We start from the raw sequence: 22,146 nt of genomic DNA, 5'->3' as shown, positions 1-22,146 counted from the left end.
ATCCCGCACACCACCGACACTGCACGGGAAGCACATCCACTCCGCCGTTGGCAGCACACGGGCGGCACGATTGCCGAGCCTCTCGCCATGCGAACGAGGCAAAGCTCCTCCTTTGGCTCTCTGCAGCCCTGCTGAGAGCGGCTGTGTCACGGCTGGGGCGCAGGGCACGGGGGCTGCGAGCCGTGCTGAGGTCCCGACCGTGGTGTTTGTCCTGAGTTAAACTGAGCATCCAAGGTGCACTGAAACTATTCTTGTTGGGCTTGAAATCAGCATCAGTGGAGTGTGAGCTTTGGAGGGGCAGGAAAGAGAGTGCTCAGGAGACAACGGGGCTGCATTTCACTGCCTCTTTCTTGCTCACATCTGTAGCGGGCAGGTGCCGTCAGCACTCAGCTGCAATAAGGCTCCTTCTGACCCCGGGAAGCTGCTGCTTGGTTCTATTCAGGGCCAGAGCAGTGCACAGTATACTTTACAGAGTCATGAAATTGCCACCCGAGAGTGACACACATGGACAGACACAGGTTCGTGAACACCACTATGGAGTCATACACAACTTTGTGCTTCTCACATGTTCATGCAAACCTGGAAGCTCAAAGAGCACACGAGGCAGGAACACACCCTGTGAACATAATCACTCGAGGACACTGCTGAGGACATGTGGGGCCAAAAGGATGACGTTTGGAATGTGGAAGGACAAGGTCCTAGGCAAGCAGAGGGCAATTTTTCTTTACTTAGTGACTGCACAACGTGGAGATGCATCAAAATAGTCTAAAATACCTTCCCGAGGGAAGTGTTAGGATGGATGTGGTCAAAACCATCAGATCATTGTACACATATTGGGAGGTAACTTTGGTGTGTCTCTTCCCCCAAGCTCGTCTTCCCACAAGCACATCCCTCCCTCCCCTGGGTTGTTGCACAGCCCAGGAAGCTCCCTGCACCAGGGTGTCTTCCACAGCACAGAGGTACAAGGCACTGTCAGAGATCTCCACTTCCTCCACCCGCAGGACACTGTATTTCCCCGTGGTGTTCAGACTTGTGGTGATATGGCCATTGTGCTTGGGGCCAGGTAATGACTGATAGGAGATCAGCTGTGGGGCTTGGCCTTTCCGCAGCTGGTACCAGACCAAGGCAGTAAAATAACTGGTGTGGTATTTGCAGGTAGTCTCAAACGGGTGTCCCTGCTTCACCATGACTTGTCCATCTTCCTGGGTGACTGTGCTCTGCCATGTGGTGCCTGGAAGAAAGTGAAGGTCAGCAGCTCCAGGGGGAAGGACTATAGGAATCAAAACAAAGTGGTGGAAAACCTTGATTGGTGAAAGCTCCCTGCCTTATAGAGGAGTCCTGAGTGACTTTGGGCAGGAGTTCAGGGCTCTTCGAATGGCATGATCCAAGGCAGAGCTGTGTTGTGTCCCTCCTTCTGCTCCTACTGCTCAGAGGACCAGGGAACAACCTGTAATGCCTGAAAGGCATATGCTTGAACCAACAGCCCTCCAGCAGGCTGAGTGGTGCAGACAGGAACAGAGGAAGGATTCATTCTGCTTCACAATCCCTGTCACCTCAGAGGGCTCCTCGATCCCTGAGTACACACTATGCTGGGCTTGGAAAGAGGGAGCCCGAGTTGTGTTGCCAGCCCAGAGAACACTGGAAGCTGGGGCAGGGCTGTGGCAGCCTGGAGGCAGAATGGGACACCTTATCAATGTCAGTGAAATGAGAACTTGTAGGTCCCTAAAGCAGCTTTGACAGGATCCGTGGATTTACATTAAAATGAGGGATATATGGGATTGCAGAGATAGCTGAGATCTCCTGTGGTAACAGCAGAAGAATGACAAGAGAGAGGCAGAGTGAGAAGAATTCGAGAGAAAAGAGAGAAGAGGTCTGAGGTTTCCCTTCTCTCTCTTCCTATTTCCTTTACAAATTTAAGAGGTTTTTGAGTGAACACTTGCAAAACCACAAATAGAAGCAGAGATTCCTCAGCCTTTTCCCTCTATTCACTGATATTTCCCCACATGGTCCTGGTAAGGCTGTTGAGGGTTTCCTGGGGGGAGGAAGAAGAAGAAGAAGAAGGGTGTCTTGGGGAAAAGCCAGGACTTACCCAGGAGCTGGCCCAGGAAGAGAGTGAGGATGAGATATGCGAGGTGCATGCCGAGACCAAGCTGCGTGTTTGCTGAGTGAGGAAGAATCAGAAAGCACCTCCCAGCCCTGAGACAACAGAGCTGCCGGAAACGATTCTCTGGGGGCAGCAAAGGAAGCACTGCTGAGTATTTGGGAGGTTAGGGGCTTCTTCCTCAATGAGGTTTCTCTTCTTCTCATGGTGTCCTCAGGTTTGTGAGGTCATTGCCATTTCCTCTGGGAACAGAAGACTCCTCTGTCTCTGTCATTCTCCCCTGTCCTTCTTCATTTGCCTGGGACAAATGCATCTTTCCCAGGTCCCTGCCTCCCAGTCCTTTTTCCAGGTCAACTCCAGAATGATTGCATACTGTTCATTTTGGTTTTGTCTAAAACTACTTTGTCACAAAACCCCCTCTAGAATGGCATGAACAATGATGCAGATAATGATAACGGCTGTAATAGGAAAATTTTCATGGAAGTGTTGCACCTCCCCACCGTGTAAAAGGAGGTTTCTAGAGAAGTGGAGAATCCCGAGGCTGTCACAGATTTTCCAGGTGGAAGAGCAGGATCATGCTTACTTTGCTACAGGCTCCTTCAGTGGTTGTGCCTTCTTAGGCTTTAGAGCAGAGATAAAATTATAAAACATGTACAGGGAGAGGAGGATTCTCCACTTGTGCTGAGAAGAGAAACCTGTAACCATCCTTGCTGACCCCAGGGACACATCACTGGCAGTCTCTCCTTTTCTGGGGCTTCTGTCTCCTCTCTCCTCGTCCCTAACACTTTGTCTGCCTTGACTGCACCTGCTCCATCCCAGTGTCTGCCCTCAGAGCTTCTTCAGCACATCTGACTCCCCCCTCTCTTCATCCACCAAGTCACTCTTAGAAGATTAAAACCTCTCTTTTTGCTTCTCCTTTGAAGGCTCCATGATTTCTCTCACACTCTCCTCATGTCTCAGAACACTGAATCAGATCATGGTTTACTTTGCAAGGGACATTTTTCAGGGTCACCTGGTTCAAGCCCTTTCTCAGAAAGGCTCACATAGAGCGGGTTGCCCAGGCCACATCGAGATGGCTTTTGGGTAACTGCAAGGCTGGGGACTCCAGAACCTCACAAGCATTTCTTAGTGGGTGTTGCTGAGTCCCACAAAACCTCCTCAAACCTCCATTATCCTCATGTACTTCTTGTCGCTGCTTGTCACTGACAAAACTCAGCCTTAGCCACTTCACAGCAGTTTCCTAATGGCCCATCAATTAGAGGATGATGAGCTCTGAGCTCCTTCCTTCTCTCCCTTATCACCTACTGCCTGATTGGTGTCATTGTGTGCTTTGTTTGTCACTTTCCCTTTTTCTTGTTCTTCCCTTTGAAAGCTAAAGGGACTTGATTTGAGCCTTAGAGCACCAGACACTCTCGCCTTTCACATGCCCTTAGAGTGGCCTCTGCTGAACTTGCTCAAGTGAGCGAGTTTGTGAAGATGCTGAAAGGCTCCTGTCCCCAAAGGAAACGGGGTCTCTAAAGGAAGTCTCTGAAGGGAAACCTCATGTGGAGCTCAGTCTTTCACTCCAACATTTGTCGCATGGCTAAATTCTGGCATCTGCTTTTCAGAATGACAGAAGTGACAAAAGGGAAGGAAAAGGGACCAACTGGTTTCCAATGGAAGGCTGCTGTGGCAGAGTCCTCAAGAAATGTTCCTCTACTCCAAGAGATTTATTGTTTTCCCTTCCAGATGTTCTACTATTTCTGTAAGGTGCTGAATCCTCTCTCATGGGTGTTTGTGGACACCTGAGGGTTCGACCAAAATGTAGAGAAGTGAATTCCAACCTCAGGTGCGACACAGAGTGGGATGCTCAGGTGCGATCCTTACACATCCTGGCAGGCATGGCGCTTCTTATGCACCTTCCAGTACGTGGGAGAGCCATTTCTCCAGGGACAGGGATGGAGAATTACGTGTCACCTCAGAAAGCCTCACTGCAAACCCCTCTTATTCCATGACCTAGTGAGGTGACAGCACTCAATGAATCAGGCCATGTGGGCCTGTCAGCGCAGCCGCTTTGGCAGCTTCCTCCACAGATGCTAAAGGAGCAGCTCTTTGCTTTGCAAACCAGACTGAGTAGCAATGGACATGCCCAGAGGGCCGAAGGTGATGCCAGACCCGCAGCCTGCAGCACCTCCCTGTGAGGCAGAGAAGGCAGAGGGAGCGAGGGGAGGCCGGGCTGTGCGTGCCGAGGCTGTAAGCGCAGCAGGCAGGTTCCGGGAGCCTTTCGTGTGCCGGGGGGGCGCAGGGCTGTTTGGGTGCGGGGAGTGCAGAGGGAGAGCTGCGGAGCGGCAGCGCCCCCTGCTGGCCCCGCCCGGCCCTGCCCGCGGCGGTTCTTGCCCGGCCGCAGCCGCGGCTCCTCTGCCCGTGTCCCCCAGCGCGCAGTAATACACGGCCGAGTCCCCTCGCCGGGGCTGGGACAGGTACAGAGCGCTGGACTTGCGATCTGACGACACCCACAGATGACCCGCGCCATCCGGCAGCTCTTTGAAACCTCCAGCAGTGAGTACGAGGAGTTCGGGGCCTTGGCCCAGGAGCTGACGGTACCAGAAAATCGTTTCACCGATCCGTGCACCGGGGTGTGAGCAGCTGATGTTGATGTCGATGCCTTCAGTGGTCTCCAGCCGTGGCTCCTGCTGTATCTGGGCTCTGGCCACAGCCACTGCCAAGGAGAAAAAACGAATCACTTTCCTTAGCAGGAAATGCCTTGCACACAGAAAGGGCGGAGGAGCACAGATTGGAGCTAACTGGGATATAGTCTGAGAATAAAGCATGGAGAGACTATTCCTCCGAGAGAAGCTGCTTGGAAATAAGAATGTATGTGGGATATTCTGGAGAACATCCAGGCTGAAGAATAATAGATTGGGATGAGGAAGAGATTAGCTGGAATGAATGAATGTGTGGAAGAATGAGTGAATCAATGAGTGCCTAAACAAATGGAGAAGTCAAACAGGCAAGCTCGGAGGGAATGGATTCGTTAAGAGGGAAGTCGTGGCGGCAGTGGTTGAAAAGGAGCGAGGAGGAGCAGAAGTGCCAGAGGCAAATCCCGAGTTCAAGGCTGATTCCAGCCCCAGCCCCAGCCCCGGCTCCGCCAACTCCGCTGCCACCCCTGCGCACCGAGCAGCACCGCGGCCAGCGCCGCCAGTCCCATGTCCCGACACCGCCGCATCCCGCCGCTCCTCCACGCGAGCATCGCTGCCCCTGCCAGCCCTGACTCTCTGCTGCGGCGGTGCTGCCTCCTCTCCGACGCTTCTACTTCTCTGTTCTCTTCTCCGCCGCCGCCAGCTCCGCCCCGGGGCTGAGCACTGCGCTAGCGAGGCTCTGGCTCTCGCCGGGTCCTGTCAGGGAAAGGAGGGGAGGGGAGCGCAGTGGGAGTGCAGGGGTGGGTGGCAGGGGATGGGGCTGTTATCATGGTGTTATGATCCAATTATTAAGGTTGTTTGGAAATACCTCTGCCCGAATTAAGGTACAAACGAGACCATATGCCAGTCAATAGTATCGGTTTTATTTAATAGAAAATATGAGAGAGAGAGGGAAGAAAAGAGAGAAAAAGAGAAGTAGGAAAAGAGGTGGGGGGACAGAAAGAGGGAAAGAGAAAATATCACCATCCGTGGATCCCAGCGATGTTGCGTTGATCCTCTCCAGCTGGTCTTCTTGATGGTGATTGTCCTCCCAAAAAGCACAGAATGCCATGGGTTAATATACACTCAGGCTAGGGGCAATGTCCAGGCATGTCCCCAGGGGGAGGGGCAGTCTCTAGCAGCAGACTCTGCTTGCATCACTTGCAGTCCTGTGGTGCAAGGCCTAGCACTCTGGGGGGTCTTTGATGGATTGTGACTCCCCCTCAGCTGCCTCTCACGTGAAAGTCCCATGGATGTAGCCAGTGAGGTTGGGGGTTCCACAGCTGGGCCAGTTTGCATAAACCTGGTTTCTGTGAGCTGTGCTCTGCCCCCACTCCAAACTCAGCCAGGGATGATTCTCAGCACAGCTGGTGGCTTTGGCCTTTGTGGATGCATTCCTTTCCCTCAGCCTGAGATGATTGAACCATAGGTTTCCCTTTATCTAATCTCAGCAGTTTGACTCAGTCCAAAGTCCCAGCCAGGTATCTTCAGGGAGGCTTCTTTGACTGTAGCTTCTTTATACATGTTTTGTTATAATGAGCAAAACTTTATATCAATGTTTAAGGCATGAAATATTTCAGTCTCTGACACATGAAGCTCAAGGTGGACAGTCCATATGCTCTTTTCACTCCCATAATCTGTACCCTCACATCCCCCCTTTGCTGTCACGAGGAGACTCCTGCATTGTCCTTCAGGGTACAAAAAAGAAATCCACTCACACCGATACATGTGTTGGACAGGAACACTCATTCTTTCTCCCTCTCCACAAAATCAATCTGATGGATCACAAGCCACAGCAGCTGTGAAATGGCAGGGAGAGATGTCTGTGTGTGTGTGAGAGCACTGCCAGCCATGCTGAGGCACTCCCGGCGTTTGAAATGGAATCCGCACTTGCATGAAACCAGCTTTGAGGGGGCCTGCAATTGGCAGGAGCAGAGAGTGATGTTTAGAGCAGCTGGAGAAGGAGGGCTCAGGGAGCAGAGACTGCGTTTCAGTGACTCTTCCCTGCACACATCTCGTGCAGACTGCTACATCAGTGTTCGACTGTACCCAGGCTCCTTCTGCATCTGGGAAAATGCTGCTCTGTGATGCAGAGCATTGGAGAGCATCTCCAGTGAGATCTGCACCTTTCCCTTGTTGGGAAACACACGAGGACACACAAAGACACTCAAGGACACACACACACACACACACACACACACACACACACACGCACACACAGAGACAGAGGGTCCTGCACATCAGTGTTGATTCAGGCACGAATTTGTGCTCCCACATGGTTTCCTGTGCACCCTGGCTGCACACAAGTGCACACAAACCAGGAATACAGCCAAGAACACAACCAGCCATGGATGCTGCTGAGGACACCTGGCAAAAACTCAACAACTGTAGCAGGGATGGAGCCTTGTGGGTCAAGGACAAGGAGTCAGGAAATCCAGTGGCAGTTTTCTTGTACTCACAGGCCGAACAGAGGGTAGGATGTCAAATGAGGCCCAAATACTTTCCTGAAGGCAGTTTTTACAGGACAGGGTCAAAACCAGCAGCCTAATGACCACACATGGGGAGGCAAAAACCGGTAACCATGAGGGTGAGATGAGGCGTGGAGAAGGGAGGGCATATATGTAAGTGTTTGGGAATACATAGATGTTGTAATGTTCTTTATGAGTGCACATCTCTGTACAGGAATATTCACATACATGTGTGTGCAAAGGCTTGGGTGCAGGAGGAGGAATAGAAGTGATTGTGTTTGCATATGTGTGGGCACATGTCAGAAGGAGAAATGTCTGTGCCTGGGTCTGCAGGATAGATATTTCATTTGGAAATGACAGTGGACACTCCTGTTCATAAATGCAGATATATGAATTGTTCTTTGGGTTTCTGCAAGCTCCAGAGTGTTTGTGGAACTGTGAATTTGTGTATGTATATTACGAGTTCTTAAATTACTTCTTCTTCTGCTCTGGGTGCTACTTTATTCCCAGAAAGGCTTCAGGGAGGCTCAGCGATGTGATGCACCCAAGGAGAAGCCATACAACTTAAAAGGATGGCAAAGAGGCATTGAGTGTGTTAGCCTTTTCCCTATCATTTGTCGCTGATCCCCTTTCTCAATGAGCAATGAGCAAAAACATCTCCTGAGGCTTCTGTTGCCTCCCGAGAGGCTCAGAAATACCTTCATTGGTTCCCTTGACACCGCGGCTAGAATTTTCCTCTCCAGCAGACCTGTTTTGTGCACGTTGCAGGAGAGCATCGTTGTGCTCGGAGGAGTCTCTCATGGAAATCCAGACCTTGTTCTGCAGCCGTGAGCGCTGCGGGCTGGAGTCCCGCGGGGTTCCGAGCGGCTGTGTCTGTATGCCGAGCAGCGCCCCCTGCTGGCCCCGCTCGGCCCTGCCCGCGGCGGTTCTTGCCCGGCCGCAGCCGCGGCTCCTCTGCCCGTGTCCCCCAGCGCGCAGTAATACACGGCCGAGTCCCCGCGCCGGGGCTGGGACAGGTACAGAGCGCTGGACTTGCGATCTGACGACACCCACAGATGACCCGCACCGTCCGGCAGCTCTTTGGACGCTCCAGCTGTGAGTACGAGGAGTTCGGGACCTCGGCCCAGGAGCTGACGGTACCAGTGTATCCAATCGCTGATCCCTGCACTGGGGTGTGAGCAGCTGATGTTGATGCTGGTGCCAACGGTGGTCTCGAGCGATGGCTCCTGCTGCACCTGGGCTCTGGCCACAGCCACTGCCACGGAGGAAAAAAGAATTACTTTCCTTCTTCAGCAAATGCCATGCATGCAGAGAGGGGAGAAGGCAGAAGAGGACGTATCAGAGCAAACTGGGAAATATTCTGGGAATAAAGCCTAGAGAGACTATTTATTCGAGAGTGATTGCTTGAAAATTTGAATGTGTGTGGGGTACTTTGGAGAAGAGTCAGGCTGAAGAAGGGGAGATTGGGATGGGGAAAATAGATTTGCTGGAATGAACGGATGTGTGGAAGAATGAATGAATCAATGAGTGGCTAAAGCAATGGAGTAGTCAACCAGGAAAGCTCGGACAGAATGTATTCGTTAAGGAGAGGGGATGAAAGCAAGAGGTGAAAAGAAGTGAGGAAGAGCAGGAGAGATAGAGACAAATCCCGAGCCGAGTGCTTATCCCAGGCAGCCCCAGCCCCTGTCCCAGCCCCAGCCCCTGTCCCAGCCCCAGCCCCTGTCCCAGCCCCAGCCCCAGTCCCAGTCCCAGCCCCAGTCCCAGCCCCGGCCTTCGCCACCTCCACCCCCGCGCACCGAGCAGCACCGCGGCCAGCGCCACCAGTTGCGCTCCCCGACACCACCGCATCCCGCCGCTCTGCCGCTCGAAAAACCCTCGCCCCCTCAGCCCCGGCTCTCTGCTCCGGCCGTGCTGCCTCCTCTCCGACGTCTCCTCTTCCGCCCTCTCCACTGCCTCCAGCTCCGCCCCGGGGCTGAGCCTTGCATCTGCGCCGCTCTGGCTCTCGCCGAGTCTTGTCAGGGAAAGGAGGGGAGGCGAGCTCGGTGGGAGTGGGGTTGAGATCGGGTCTCTGCACAGCAGGGGCGGCAGGGCCAGGGTGGATGTCAGGGGATGGGGCTTTTATTGTAGAGCCCAAGATGGACAGTCCCTATGCTCTTTTCACTCCCATAGTCTGTTCCCTCCAATCCCCCCTTTGCTGTCACGTGGAGACTCCTGAATGTCCTTCAGAGCACTGAAAAGAAATCCACTCACACAGATACTTGAGGTGGGCAGGAACCCTCAGTCTTTCTCCCTCTCCACAAAACCAACCTGATTCCACACAGGCCACAGCAGCTGTGCACTAGCCTGTGTGCTGAGGCACTCCCAGCGTCTGAAACTGAATTAAACTAAGAATCGACACTTGTATGAAACCATCCCTGTTGGGGCCTGCAGCTGGCAGGAGCAGAGTGTGATGTTTAGAGCAGCTGGAGAAGGAGGGCTCAGGGAGCAGGGACTGCATTTCAGTGCCTCTTCCCTGCACACATCTCATGCAGATTGCTACATCATTGTGCAAGTGCACCCGGGCTCCTTCTGCATCTGGGAAAATGCTGATCTGTGATTGCAGAGCACTGGAATGTGCCACCAGTAAGATCTGCACCTTTCCCTTTTTGGGAAACATCCGAGGACACACAAGGACAGTCAAGGACACACACACATACACACAGAGGGTCCTGCACATCAGTGTGGATTCATGCAGCATATTTTGCTCCCACATGGATTCTTGTGGACCCTGGCTGCACACAATTGCACACAAACCAGAAATACAGCCAAGAACACAACCAGCCATGCATACTGCTGAGGACACCTGGGAACAACTGTAGCAGGGCTGGAACTTACTGGGCAAGGACAATGAGTCAGGGAAGCCAGTGGCATTTTTTGTGCACTCAGAGGCTGAACAGAGGGTAGGATGTCAAATGAGGCCCAAATGCTTTCCTGAAGGCAGTTTTTATTGGACAGGGTCAAAACCAGCAGCCCAATGTCCGCATATGGGGAGGCAAAAACCAGTACAATGAGGGTGAGATGTGGAGTGAAGAAGGGAGGGCATATATGTAAGTGTTTGGGAATACATACATGTTGCAATGTTCTTTATGAGTGCACATCTCTGTACAGGAATGTTCACACAGTTGTGTGTGCAAAGGCTTGGGTGCAGGAGGAGGAATAGGAGTGATTGTTTTTGCATATGTGTGGGCACATGTCAGAAGGAGAAGTGTCTGTGCCTGGGTCTGCAGGACAGATATTTCCTTTAGAAATGACTATGCACACACCTCTTCATAAATGCAGGCCTAAGAGTTATTCTTTGGGTGTCTGCAATCTCCAGAGTGTTTGTGGAACTGGGAACTTGTGTATGTACATTACGAGTTCATTAACAACTTCTTCTTCTGCTCTGGGTGCTACTTTATTCCCAGAAAGGCTTCAGGGAGGCTCAGCGATGCGATGCACCCGAGGAGAAGCCATACCAATTAAAATGAGGGCAAATAGGTATAGAATGTTTCAGCCTTTTCCCTATCATTTGTCAGCTGGTCCCCTTCCTCACTGAGCAATGAGCCAACACATCTCCTGAGGCTTCCGTTGCCTCCCGAGAGGCTCAGAAATACCTTCCTTGATTTCCTTGACACCACAGCTGGAATTTTCCACTCCAGCAGACATGTTTTGTGCACATTGCAGGAGAGCATCGTTGTGCTCGGAGGAGTCTCTCATGGAAATCCAGACCTTGTTCTGCAGCCGTGAGCGCTGCGGGCTGGAGTCCCGCGGGGTTCCGAGCGGCTGTGTCTGTATCCCGAGCAGCGCCCCCTGCTGACCCCGCCCGGCCTTGCCCGCGGCGGTTCTTGCCCGGCCGCAGCCGCGGCTCCTCTGCCCGTGTCCCTCAGCGCGCAGTAATACACGGCCGAGTCCCCGCGCCGGGGCTGGGACAGGTACAGAGCGCTGGACTTGCGATCTGACGATACCCACAGATGACCCGCACCGTCCGGCAGCTCTTTGGACCCTCCAGGAGTGAGTACAAGGATTTCGGGACCTTGGCCCAGGAGCTGACGGTACCAGTGTATGTAATCGGTGGGCTGGATTTTGGGGTGTGAGCAGCTGATATTAATGCCGTTGCCCTCGGTGGTCTCCATTGACGGCTCCTGTTGTACCTGGGCTCTGGCCACAGCCACTGCAACGGAGAAAAGAAGAATCACTTTCCTTCAGGAGGAAATACTGTGCACGGGCAGAGAGGAGAAGGCAGAGGGGTATGGATCCGAGCTAACTGAGATATATTCTGAGAACAGAGCATGGCGAGACTAGTTCTGCAAGAGCAGCTGCTTGGAAATAAAATTGTAAGTGGGTTATTTTGGAGAAGAGTCAGAGTGCTGAAGGGTTGGGATGAGGAAAAGAGATTTGCTGGAATGAATGGATGCGTGGATGGATGAATCAGTGAGTGGCTAAAGAAATAGAGTATTCAAACAGGCAAGCTCGAATGGATTCATTGAGGACAGAAGGGATTACGGCAGTGAGCAAAAAAGGAGTGGGGAGGAAAAGCAGGAGTGCCAGAGACAAATCCCGAGCTCAGTGCCTAACCCAGGCAGAACTCGCCCCAGCCCCAGCTGCTGTCCCGGCGCCGCCACCCCACGCACCGAGCAGCACCGCGGCCAGAGCCGCCAGCTGCGCTCCCCGACACAGCCGCATCCCGCCGCTCCTCTGGTCGAGCATCGCTGTCCCTGCCTGCCCCTGCTCTCTGCTGCGGCCGTGCTGCCTCTTCTCCGAAGTCTCCGCTTCCGCACTCTCGGCTACCGCCAGCTCCGCCCCGGGGCTGAGCTTTGCCCCGGCGCAGCTCGGGCTCTCGCCGAGCCCTGTCAGGGAATGGAGGGGAGGCGAGCGCGGTGGCAGTGGGGCGACGGTCTGGTCTCTGCAAGGAGGAGGCATAGGTGCCGCGGTGTGTGACGGAGAACTCAAGATTGATTCGCCGTGTACTCCTATGATCTGTTTCCTCACATCCCCCCTTTGCTGTCACGTGGGGACTCCCGAATTGTCCCTCAGGACACGTGTGGGTAAGAACGGACAAGGGGCACGAGAGGCAGAGGACACCACTGGGCTCAGCACTTCCTCTGAGGACACGGCCCGGTTGTGGTTTTGCCAGAGACTCTTGCACCAGAACTCCCTTGAGGCAGTGCATGGGTGAAGTACCTTCCCCAGAGGAAGCAAGGACATGGCACCTCCTAGCTGCTCTGGAGTCATGGAGATGCAGTCTGCATTCACGAAGAGCAGGGGTAACATAGGTGGAGGTCAGCAATGCCAAGGCAGTGTGGTCACCTGGAACAGGACAGGTGTGGATTCAGGAGCAACTGTGCCTCATGGAAAGGATAAAGATGCAGGAAAGCCTGGAGAGGACTAGAAGGTTTTCTCCTCTCCAAGATGAGTAGCTCAATTTGCTCATGGCTAGATGGACAGTGCCCAAATCTACTTGGTGGCCTTTGTTCTGCTCACTTCTGTTGATATAATTTTTTGACTGGGGAGTTCCAGCGTGGATGAAATACTCCAGATGATGACTCAAATGGGCCAGAGGGGCACAATCACCTCCTTAGACCTGCTCACATCATCTTGACAAGCACAGCACAGGATGCAGTTAACTTTCCTTGCTACAAGTGTGCTGCTGTCTCATGTTCTGCTGGCAGCTCCTAAAATACCAGATCTGTTTCTCTGTATCTGCTTCTGAGGCAGGCAGTTCCCAGCCTGAGGGGCCTGTATGGGAAAGGAGTGTCAAGGAGTCTTCCTAACCTCTAGGTGCACATGTCCTCTGCCCTCCCATCTGCACAGGGCTCTGATCTGGGGACAAATGAATGGGATTTGTCCCCTCTTCCACTCGTGCCTCAATGCAAGCGCATCTCCATGGAGGGGAATGTGGCCTGGCTGATCTCTCCCAGCAGAGCTTCCTGGCAATCATCTGCCTAAGGGGACTTTAGGGAAGAGTGTAAGCCCCCTACTGCTCTGTCTTAAAGCTCAACATGAGCCCAGTCTGACAGGCACCCAGGCAGGGAGATGGGCTCAGGATCTTTGCACACTCTGCACAGCCCCTGACAGCAGAGGTTCTGCTGTGGAGATGCCTGTGGGACAGGAGGATGTGGTCTGGAATCTAGACAGTTCCTGGGCTCTCAGGTTGAGATTCCAAGGTGGGACATAAACGTCCTTATGGGATGAAGTCCAAAGCAGTCCCCAGGATTCTGGTTTTCCCTGGGCAAGAAACAGGGTCTGCCCTTCCTCTCACAGCACAGCAACATCTGGGTGTGTGATCCTTCAGTCCCCATTTGCGACAAAATGTCAGCCTCTGCTTCACTCAGCACCTGGTCACTGGGCTGCACAGGTACATTTGGCATGAGGTTAGACAAAAGAGGGGCTATGTCTGACCCCTAATACCACCAACATTTCACTGGAAGCAAATCCACTCACACGGATACATGAGCTGGACAGGAACCCTGAGTCTTTTTCCCTGTCCACAAATCCTACCTGAGGGAGCACAGGGGAGAGCTGCTGTGCACAGGCATGGAGAGATGTACCTGTCTGAGTGTGTGTGTGTGTACTGCCAGCTGAGGCACTCCCAATGTTTGAAACTGAATTAAACTAAAAATCTGCACTTGCTTGGAATGAAGCCATGCTTGTTGGGGCCTGCAATTGACAGGAGCAGAGTGTGATGTTTAGTACATGTAGAAAAGGAGGGCTCAGGGAGCAGGGACTGCATTTCAGTGCCTCTTCCCTGCACACATCTCGTACAAGCTGCTACCTCACTGTTCATCTGCACCCAGGCTCCTTCTGAATCTGGCAACCAGGTGAGTCTGAAGCGCCTTCCCTTTCTCTTTCTCTTCCAAAATGATCAGTTTGTTAAACATCCCAGCTGATGTTTATTTCTTCCACGCTTAACCTGCTGTCAAGGTAAAAATATGGGGGGACATTGTGTTCTAGAGAGAGGCTGAAATGTGGCTGCAGAGGATCTTGCTTAAGAAATTACAAGCAAGATTCCCTGGGCTTTGCTGCTCTTTGCAGAGCAAGGAAGAATGTGTGGCTCCTTGCCAAGGCTTCAGCTCCCAACTGAGTCGAGGCCTTGATTGCTCTTTCAGCCTTGTGCATTGTTTCCTGCATGCTCCCTCTCCCAGGTGCACCTCTGACTTTGAGGCGTGTCCTGCTACACCCTGTGCTACTGTCCCTGCCAGCCCTGCGGCCCCTGCCCGCTGGCCAACAGCTGCAATGAGTGCTGTGTCAGGCAGTGCCAGAGCTCCACCGTCGTCATTGAGCCTCCTGCTGTGCTGGTGACCCTGCCTGGCCCCATCCTCAGCTCCTTCCCACAGAACACCGTGGTGGGATCCTCTACCTCTGCTGCATTGTCTGGCATTTCAAGCCGCTACTATAGCAGAAGGTCCCTTCCCAAGAGAAGATGCTGGGAAAGCCCCCATGGAGAAACCTCAGGGAACTCAGAACATGGTCCTGGGCATAGGATGGGCATTTTCCAGTGTTGGCACGCGGACAGCTGCAAGGCTTTGCCTTTGCCTTTTCTTTGTTTGCTTTGGTTCCCCTTGGCAGCAACGACCACCAAGGGCATCCTGGTGGGGACATTCTGTGTCCTCTCCTGCTCTGGGGCAAGTAGACAGGCACTGTGCAGAACATCTCCATTACCAAGGAGGACAGACTCTCAGACAGACTCCCTGGGCAGGCAGCACTGCTGTCCTGCAACAGGCCTTATGAGCTGGGAGAAAGGGAAAGTGAGCAGAATGGAGCCTTTGTAACCCCTGAAGGTGAAGGTTAAAGATCTGCTGAGCCCCTGAGACACTCATAAATACTTGGGATTGGATGGGATTCATGCTTGGGAGATTATAGAGCTGGGGAAAGATCTCATCAAGCCAGGGTTGAGAGAAGAGGCTGAGCATGGTCCATGACTCCCAGTAGGACTTGCTGGTGTCGGTGTCACTGTCACTGTCACTGTCACTGTCACTGTCAGAAGCTCCCCGGGCGCTCGGGACGAGCAGGGCGAAGAGGCCCCGGCGGGCGGAGCGGCAGCGCCCCCTGCTGGCCCCGCCCGGCCCTGCCCGCGGCGGTTCTTGCCCGGCCGCAGCCGCGGCTCCTCTGCCCGTGTCCCTCAGCACGCAGTAATACACGGCCGAGTCCCCGCGCCGGGGCTGGGACAGGTACAGAGCACTGGACTTGCGATCTGCCGACACCCACAGATGACCCGCACCGTCCGGCAGCTCTTTGGACCCTCCAGATGTGAGTACAAAGAGTTCGGGACCTCGGCCCAGGAGCTGACGGTACCAGCAGATTGCTTCGCCGATCCGTATGCTGGGGTGTGAGCAGGTGATGTTGATGGCCATGCCTTCGGTGCCCTCCAGCAATGCCTCCTGATGTACCTGGGCCCTGGCCACAGCCACTGTTGGGGAGAAAAGAAGAATCACATTCCTTCAGCAGCAAATGCTGTGCACAGGGAGAGGGGAGAGGGCAGAGGAGGACAGATTGGAGTTAACTGGGATATATTCTGAGAATAATACATAGAGAGACTATTTCTTCGAGAGTAATTGCTTGGTAATAAGAATGTATGTGGGATATTGTGGAGAACATCCAGGCTGAAGAATAATAGACTGGGATGAAGAAGAGATTAGTTGGAACGAATGGATGCGTGCAAGAATGAAAGAATCAATGAGCGGCTAAAGAAATGGAGGACTCAAACAGGCAAGCTCGGAGGGAATGGATTCGTTAAGAAGAGAAGGGATGAGGGCAGTGGGTGAAAAGGAGCGAGGAGGAGCAGGAGTGCCAGAGACAAATCCCGAGTCAGAGGCTGATCCCAGCCCCAGCCCCAGCCCCGGCCTCCGCCACCTCCACCTCCGCTGCCACCCCCGCGCACCGAGCAGCATCGCGGCCAGCGCCGCCAGCTGCCGTCCCCGACTCCACCGCATCCCGCCGCTCCTCCGCCCGAACATCGCTGTCCCTGCCGGCCCGACTCTCTGCTGCGGCCGTGCTGCCTCCTCTCTGGAGTCTCCTCTTCCGCCCTCTTCACCTCCGCTGCCAGCTCCGCCCCGGGACTGAGCCCTGCGCTGACACTGCTCGGGCTCTCGCCGAGACTTGTCAGGGAAAGTAGGGGAGGCAAGCGCGGCGGCAGTGGGGCGGCGGTTGGGTCTCTGCACGAAAGAGGCGGCAGGGGCGGGATGGGTGTCAGGGGATCGAGATGTTCTCATGGAGCTCAAGATTGACAGTGCATTTGCTGCTTTTACTCCCATAATCTGTTCCCTCCAATCCCCCCTTTGCTGTCACGTGGAGACTCCTGAATGTCCTTCAGAGCACTGAAAAGAAATCCACTCACACGGATACTTGAGGTGGGCAGGAACACTCAGTCTTTCTCCCTCTCCACAAAACCAACCTATTTCCACACAGTTCACAGTAGCTGTGCACTAGCATGTGTGCTGAGGCACTCCCAGCGTCTGAAACTGAATTAAACTAAGAATCCACACCTGTGTGAAACCATCCCTGTTGGGGCCTGCAGCTGGCAGGAGCAGAGTGTGATGTTTGGAGCAGCTGAAGAAGGAGGGCTCACGAAGCAGGGACTGCATTTCAGTGCCTCTTCCCTGCACACATCTTATGCAGGCTGCTACATTATTGCAAGAGCACCCAGGCTCCTTCTGCATCTGGGAAAATGCTGATCTGTGATTGCAGAGCACTGGAATGTGCCACCAGTAAGATCTGCACATTTCCCTTTTTGGGAAACACCCGAGGACACACAAGGACAGTCAAAGACACACACACACAAACACACACACACATTCACACAGAGGGTCCTGCACATCGGTGCGGAATTCATGCAGCATATTTTGCTCCCACATAGATTCTTGTGGACCCTGGCTGCACACAATTGCACACAAACCAGGAATACAGCCAAGAACACAACCAGCCATGGATGCTGCTGAGGACACCCGGGAACAACTGTAGCAGGGCTGGAACTTATTGGGCAAGGACAATGAGTCAGGGAAACCAGTGGCATTTTTTGTGCACTCAGAGGCTGAACAGAGGGTAGGATGTCAAATGAGGCCCAAATGCTTTCCTGAAGGCAGTTTTTATCGGACAGGGTCAAAACCAGCAGCCCAATGTCCGCATATGGGGAGGCAAAAAGCAGTACAATGAGGTGAGCTGTGGAGTGAAGAAGGGAGGGCATATATGTAAGTGTTTGGGAATACATACATGTTGCAATGTTTTTTATGAGTGCACATCTCTGTACAGGAATGTTCACATAGATGTGTGTGCAAAGGCTTGTATGCAGGAGGAGGAATAGGAGTGATTGTTTTTGCATATATGTGGGCACATGTCAGAAGGAGAAATGTCTGTGCCTGGGTCTGCAGGATGGATATTTCATTTAGAAATGACTATGCACACACCTCTTCATAAATGCAGGCCTAAGAGTTATTCTTTGGGTGTCTGCAAGCTCCAGAGTGTTTGTGGAGCTGTGAATTTGTGTATCTACATTACAAGTTCATTAACAAATTCTTCTTCTGCTCTGGGTGCTACTTTATTCCCAGAAAGGCTTCAGGGAGACTCAGGGATGCGATGCACCCGAGGAGAAGCCATACCAATTAAAATGAGGGCAAATAGGTATAGAATGTTTCAGCCTTTTCCCTATCATTTGTCAGCTGGTCCCCTTCCTCACTGAGCAATGAGCCAACACATCTCCTGAGGCTTCTTTTGCCTACTGAGAGGCTCAGAAAAAACTTCCTTGATTCCCTTGACACCACAGCTGGAATTTTCCTCTCCAGTAGACCTGGAGCCAACAGCACGTTGCAGAAGAGCATCGTTGCGCTCGGAGGAGTCTCTCATGGAAATCCAGACCTTGTTCTGCAGCCGTGAGCGCTGCGGGCTGGAGTCCCGCGGGGTTCCGAGCGGCTGTGTCTGTATGCCGAGCAGCGCCCCCTGCTGGCCCCGCCCGGCCCTGCCCGCGGCGGTTCTTGCCCGGCCGCAGCCGCGGCTCCTCTGCCCGTGTCCCTCAGCGCGCAGTAATACATGGCCGAGTCCCCGCGCCGGGGCTGGGACAGGTACAGGGCGCTGGACTTGCGATCTGATGACACCCACAGATGACCCGCACCGTCCGGCAGCTCTTTGAAACCTCCAGAGGTGAGTACGAGGAGTTCGGGGCTTTGGCCCAGGAGCTGACGGTACCAGAAAATCGTTTCACCAATCCGTGCGCTGGGGTGTGAGCAGCTGATGTTGATGCCAATGCCTTCAGTGGTCTCCAGCCGTGGCTCCTGCTGTACCTGGGCTCTGGCCACAGCCACTGCCAAGGAGAAAAAAAGAATCACTTTCCTTAGCAGCAAATGCCTTGCACACAGAAAGGGCAGAGGAGCACAGATTGGAGCTAACTGGGATATAGTCTGAGAATAAAGCATGGAGAGACTATTTCTCCGAGAGCAGCTGCTTAGAAATAAGAATGTATGTGGGATATTCTGGAGAACAACCAGGCTGAAGAATAATAGATTGGGATGAGGAAGAGATTAGCTGGAATGAATGGATGTGTGGAACAATGAATGAATCAATGAGTGCCTGAAGAAATGGAGTAGTCAAACAGGAAAGCTCGGAGGGAATGGATTTGTTAAGAGAGAAGTCGTGGCGGCAGTGTGTGAAAAGGAGCGAGGAGGAGCAGGAGTGCCAGAGACAAATCTCGAGTCAGAGGCTAATTCCTGACAGCCCTAGCCCCGGCTCCGCCAACTCCGCTGCCACCCCCGCGCACCGAGCAGCACCGCGACCAGCGCTGCCAGTCCCATGTCCCGACACCGCCGCATCCCGCCGCTCCTCCACGCGAGCATCGCTGTCCCTGCCAGCCCTGACACTCTGCTGCAGCCGTGCTGCCTCCTTTCCGACGTTTCCACTTCTCTGTTCTGCTCTCCGACCCTGCCAGCTCCGCCCCGGGGCTGAGCACTGTGCTGGCGAGGCTCTGGCTCTCGCCGAGTCCTATGAGTGCAGGGGTGGGTGGCAGGGGATCGGGCTGTTATCATGGAGCTCAAGATGGACAGTCCATATGCTCTTTTCATTCCCATAATCTGTACCCTCACATTCCCCCTTTGCTGTCACGAAGAGACTCCTGCATTGTCCTTCAGGGTACAAAAAAGAAATCCACTCACACCGATACATGTGTTGGACAGGAACACTCATTCTTTCTCCCTATCCACGAAATCAATCTGATGGATCACAAGCCACAGCAGCTGCGAACTAGCCGGGAGAGACATGTCCGTGTGTGTGTGAGTTCACTGCCAGCCGTGCTGAGGCACTCCCAGCGTTTGAAAATGAATCCACACTTGCATGAAACCATCTTTGTGGGGGCCTACAATTGGCAGGAGCAGAGCAGCTGGAGAAGGAGGGCTCAGGATGCATGGGGCTGCATTTCAGTGACTCTTCCCTGCACACATCTCGGGCAGGCTGCTACATCAGTGTTCGACTGTACCCAGGCTCCTTCTGCATCTGGGGAAATGCTGCTCTGTGATGCAGAGCACTGGAGAGTGTCTCCAGTGACATCTGCACCTTTCCCTTTTTGAGAAACACACGATGACACACAAGGACACTCAAGGACACACACATATACACACACACGCACACACACACACACACACACACACACACACACAGACACACACACAGGGTCCTGCACATCAGTGTGCATTCAGGCACGAATCTGTGCTCCATTATGGATTCTGGTGCACCCTGGCTGCACACAAATGCAGACAAAGCAGGAATACAGCCAAGAACACAACCAGCCATGGATGCTGCTGAGGACACCTGGCAAAAACCGAACAGCTGTGGCAGGGATGGAGCCTTGTGGGGAAAGAAAAGGAGTCAGGAAATCCAGTGGCATTTTATGTGCACTCACGGGCTGAACAGAGAGTAGGATGTCAAATGAGGCCCAAATACTTTCCTGAAGGCAGTTTTTATAGGACATGGTCAAAACCAGCAGCCCAATCACCACACATGGGGAGGCAAAAACCGGTGACCTTGAGGGTGAGCTGAGGAGTGGAGAAGGGAGGGCATATATGTAAGTGTTTGGGAATACATAGATGTTGTAATGTGCTTTATGAGCGCACATCTCTATACAGGAATGTTCATACAGATGTGTGAAAAAAGGCTTGGGTGCAGGAGGAGGAATAGGAGTGAGCATGTGTGTTTGCATATGTGTGGGTACATGTCAGAAGGAGAAGTGTCTGTGCCTGGGTCTGCAGGACAGATATTTCATTTGGAAATGACTATGCACACGCCTCTTCATAAATGCAGATATATGAGTTATTCTTTGGGTGTCTGCAAGCTCCGGAGTATTTGTGGAACTGTGAACTTGTCTATGTACATTACAAGTTCTTTAACTACTTCTTCTTCTGCTCTGGGCGCTGCTTTATTCCCAGAAAGGCTTCAGGGAGACTCAGGGATGCGATGCACCCGAGGAGAAGCCATACCAATTAAAATAAGGGCAAATAGGTATAGAATGTGTCAGTCATTTAGCTATCGTTTGTCGCTGATCCCCTTTCTCACTGAGCAATGAGCCAACACATCTCCTGAGGCTTCTTTTGCCTACTGAGAGGCTCAGAAAAAACTTCCTTGATTCCCTTGACACCACAGCTGGAATTTTCCTCTCCAGTAGACCTGGAGCCAACAGCACGTTGCAGAAGAGCATCGTTGCGCTCGCAGGAGTCTCTCATGGAAATCCAGACCTTGTTCTGCAGCCGTGAGCGCTGCGGGCTGGAGTCCTGCGGGGTTCCGAGAGGCTGTGTCTGTATGCCGAGCAGCGCCCCCTGCTGGCCCCGCCCGGCCCTGCCCGCGGCGGTTCTTGCCCGGCCGCAGCCGCGGCTCCTCTGCCCGTGTCCCCCAGCGCGCAGTAATACACGGCCGAGTCCCCGCGCCGGGGCTGGGACAGGTACAGAGCGCTGGACTTGCGATCTGACGATACCCACAGATGACCCGCACCGTCCGGCAGCTCTTTGGACGCTCCAGCTGTGAGTACGAGGAGTTCGGGACCTGGGCCTGGTAGCTGTCGGTACCAGTGTATCCAATCGCTGAACTGGATGCTGGGGTGTGAGCAGCTGATGTTGATGCTGGTGCCAACGGTGGTCTCAAGCGATGGCTCCTGCTGTACCTGGGCTCTGGCCACAGCCACTGCAACGGAGAAAAGAAGAATCACTTTCCTTCAGGAGGAAATACTGTGCACGGGCAGAGAGGAGAAGGCAGAGGGGTATGGATCCGAGCTAACTGAGATATATTCTGAGAACAGAGCATGGCGAGACTAGTTCTGCAAGAGCAGCTGCCTGGAAATAAAATTGTAAGTGGGTTATTTTGGAGAAGAGTCAGAGTGCTGAAGGGTTGGGATGATGAAAAGAGATTTGCTGGAATGAATGGATGTGTGGATGGATGAATCAGTGAGTGGCTAAAGAAATAGAGTATTCAAACAGGCAAGCTCGGAGGGAATGGATTCATTGAGGACAGAAGGCACTACGGCAGTGAGCAAAAAAGGAGTGGGGAGGCGGAGTAGGAGTGCCAGAGACAAATCCCGAGCTCAGTGCTTAACCCAGGCAGAACTCGCCCCAGCCCCAGCTGCTGTCCCGGCGCCGCCATCCCCACGCACCGAGCAGCACCGCGGCCAGCTCTGCTAGCTGCGCTCCCCGACACAGCCGCATCCCGCCGCTCCTCTGGTCGAGCATCGCTGTCCCTGCCTGCCCCTGCTCTCTGCTGCGGCCGTGCTGCCTCTTCTCCGAAGTCTCCGCTTCCGCACTCTCGGCTACCGCCAGCTCCGCCCCGGGGCTGAGCCTTGCCCCGGCGCAGCTCGGGCTTTCGCCGAGCCCTGTCAGGGAATGGAGGGGAGGCGAGCGCGGTGGCAGTGGGGCGACGGTCTGGTCTCTGCAAGGAGGAGGCA

General features: G+C 53.6%; 2 protein-coding genes and 1 pseudogene across 6 annotated transcripts in view; all 3 read right to left on the bottom strand.

The window, feature by feature from the left end:
• Positions 1-4,051: 4,051 nt before the first annotated feature.
• On the bottom strand, positions 4,052-12,810 carry LOC146426494 (uncharacterized). 4 transcript variants are annotated; one of them, XM_085039888.1, is made up of 2 exons: positions 11,876-12,258; positions 4,052-4,799 (listed from the first exon to the last, which is right to left on the bottom strand). In XM_085039888.1, the coding sequence occupies exons 1-2, from the start codon at positions 12,162-12,164 to the stop codon at positions 4,177-4,179; spliced, it is 912 nt and encodes a 303-aa protein (XP_084896014.1). In that variant the 5' UTR covers positions 12,165-12,258; the 3' UTR covers positions 4,052-4,176. The 4 variants fall into 4 exon arrangements, with proteins under 4 accessions (XP_084896014.1, XP_084896013.1, XP_084896017.1 ...); XM_085039887.1 differs by lacking the exon at positions 4,052-4,799 and adding an exon at positions 7,854-8,513 and having other exon boundaries at positions 11,876-12,810; XM_085039891.1 differs by lacking the exon at positions 4,052-4,799 and adding an exon at positions 7,913-8,481 and having other exon boundaries at positions 11,876-12,255.
• A 4,833-nt stretch (positions 12,811-17,643) lies between these two features.
• The window catches only part of LOC146426492 (uncharacterized), a 5,634-nt gene continuing 1,131 nt past the window's right edge, over positions 17,644-22,146 (bottom strand). The window contains exon 2 of the mRNA XM_085083306.1: positions 17,644-18,534. Within this exon, the coding sequence (XP_084939432.1) occupies positions 18,077-18,534 (458 nt within the window). The 3' untranslated portion in view covers positions 17,644-18,076. The remainder of the gene's footprint in view (positions 18,535-22,146) is intronic.
• Positions 20,935-22,111, bottom strand: LOC146426493 (T cell receptor alpha variable 4 pseudogene; annotated as a pseudogene). Its single transcript, XR_014856654.1, has 2 exons — positions 21,859-22,111; positions 20,935-21,392 (listed from the first exon to the last, which is right to left on the bottom strand). The product of XR_014856654.1 is annotated as a T cell receptor alpha variable 4 pseudogene (transcript).

This window comes from Lichenostomus cassidix, chromosome 27 (assembly GCF_008360975.1).
Source record: "Lichenostomus cassidix isolate B80296 chromosome 27, HeHo_3.0, whole genome shotgun sequence".
Classification (NCBI taxonomy): domain Eukaryota; kingdom Metazoa; phylum Chordata; class Aves; order Passeriformes; family Meliphagidae; genus Lichenostomus; species Lichenostomus cassidix.
This window is presented reverse-complemented; position numbering and strand designations above follow the sequence as displayed.

Bases quoted from the DNA above. Each gene is read 5' to 3' on its own strand.
- LOC146426494 (XM_085039887.1), bottom strand. From the start codon at position 12,414: ATGCACTGCCTCAAGGGAGTTCTGGTGCAAGAGTCTCTGGCAAAACCA. The intron at 8,514-11,875 runs GTGCGTGGGGTG...CATTTGCTGAAG, and splicing joins TCTGGCCGCGGTGCTGCTCG to AAGGAAAGTAATTCTTTTTT.